The sequence below is a fragment of the Penaeus monodon genome, chromosome 21 (genome assembly GCF_015228065.2).
Source record: "Penaeus monodon isolate SGIC_2016 chromosome 21, NSTDA_Pmon_1, whole genome shotgun sequence".
Lineage (NCBI taxonomy): Eukaryota > Metazoa > Arthropoda > Malacostraca > Decapoda > Penaeidae > Penaeus > Penaeus monodon.
In genome coordinates this window covers 46107367-46107874 of record NC_051406.1, presented here as the reverse complement: position 1 = coordinate 46107874, position 508 = coordinate 46107367, and the positions used below count along the sequence as shown (strand labels likewise).

The window sequence follows — 508 nt, the reverse complement described above, 5'->3', positions numbered from 1 at the left end:
AAGACCATGGGCTTTTTCCTTTATACTCTTAAATACGTAAAATATATGCATATACTTTGGTCACACTTCATTTATTTCTAAAAGCATTCCTTTTTTTTTTTTTTACAGATTTTACACCATATATCCATTATTTCCATGGAGAGTCATATCCTGGCTCCATACTGTTAACTTATTTTTGCCACAATTCAGCCTTGACACAGATATGTTATTTGACCAGCATAGAATGGTAGATGATGAAAATTTGTCAAATGCTTGGAAAAACTTCAGCAAAACTATTGGTAAGTATCTTCCTTTTTTATTTGCTCAGTACACTTTGAACTTAGGCAATATACACAGGGGATCCCCATTATTCATCATTAATATGGACCAAAAAAATATGATGGATAACATATTTATGAAAAGTGATACACAATATCCCATAAGTCAGTCCCATAGTCTTTGTGTATATTCTTAAAATTATAATTTAAAAAATTTTATCAACATTTTTATCTAAGAAAGATGATACTGT

At 29.5% G+C, this 508-nt stretch overlaps 1 protein-coding gene across 1 annotated transcript in view; it reads left to right on the top strand.

The window, feature by feature from the left end:
- Positions 1-508, top strand: part of LOC119586545 (ankyrin repeat and SOCS box protein 3-like) — a gene marked incomplete at its 5' end in the record, with an annotated part of 31436 nt that overhangs the window by 29069 nt on the left and 1859 nt on the right. The window contains 1 exon segment of the mRNA XM_037935302.1: positions 109-278. Coding sequence (XP_037791230.1) covers positions 109-278 — 170 coding nt within the window.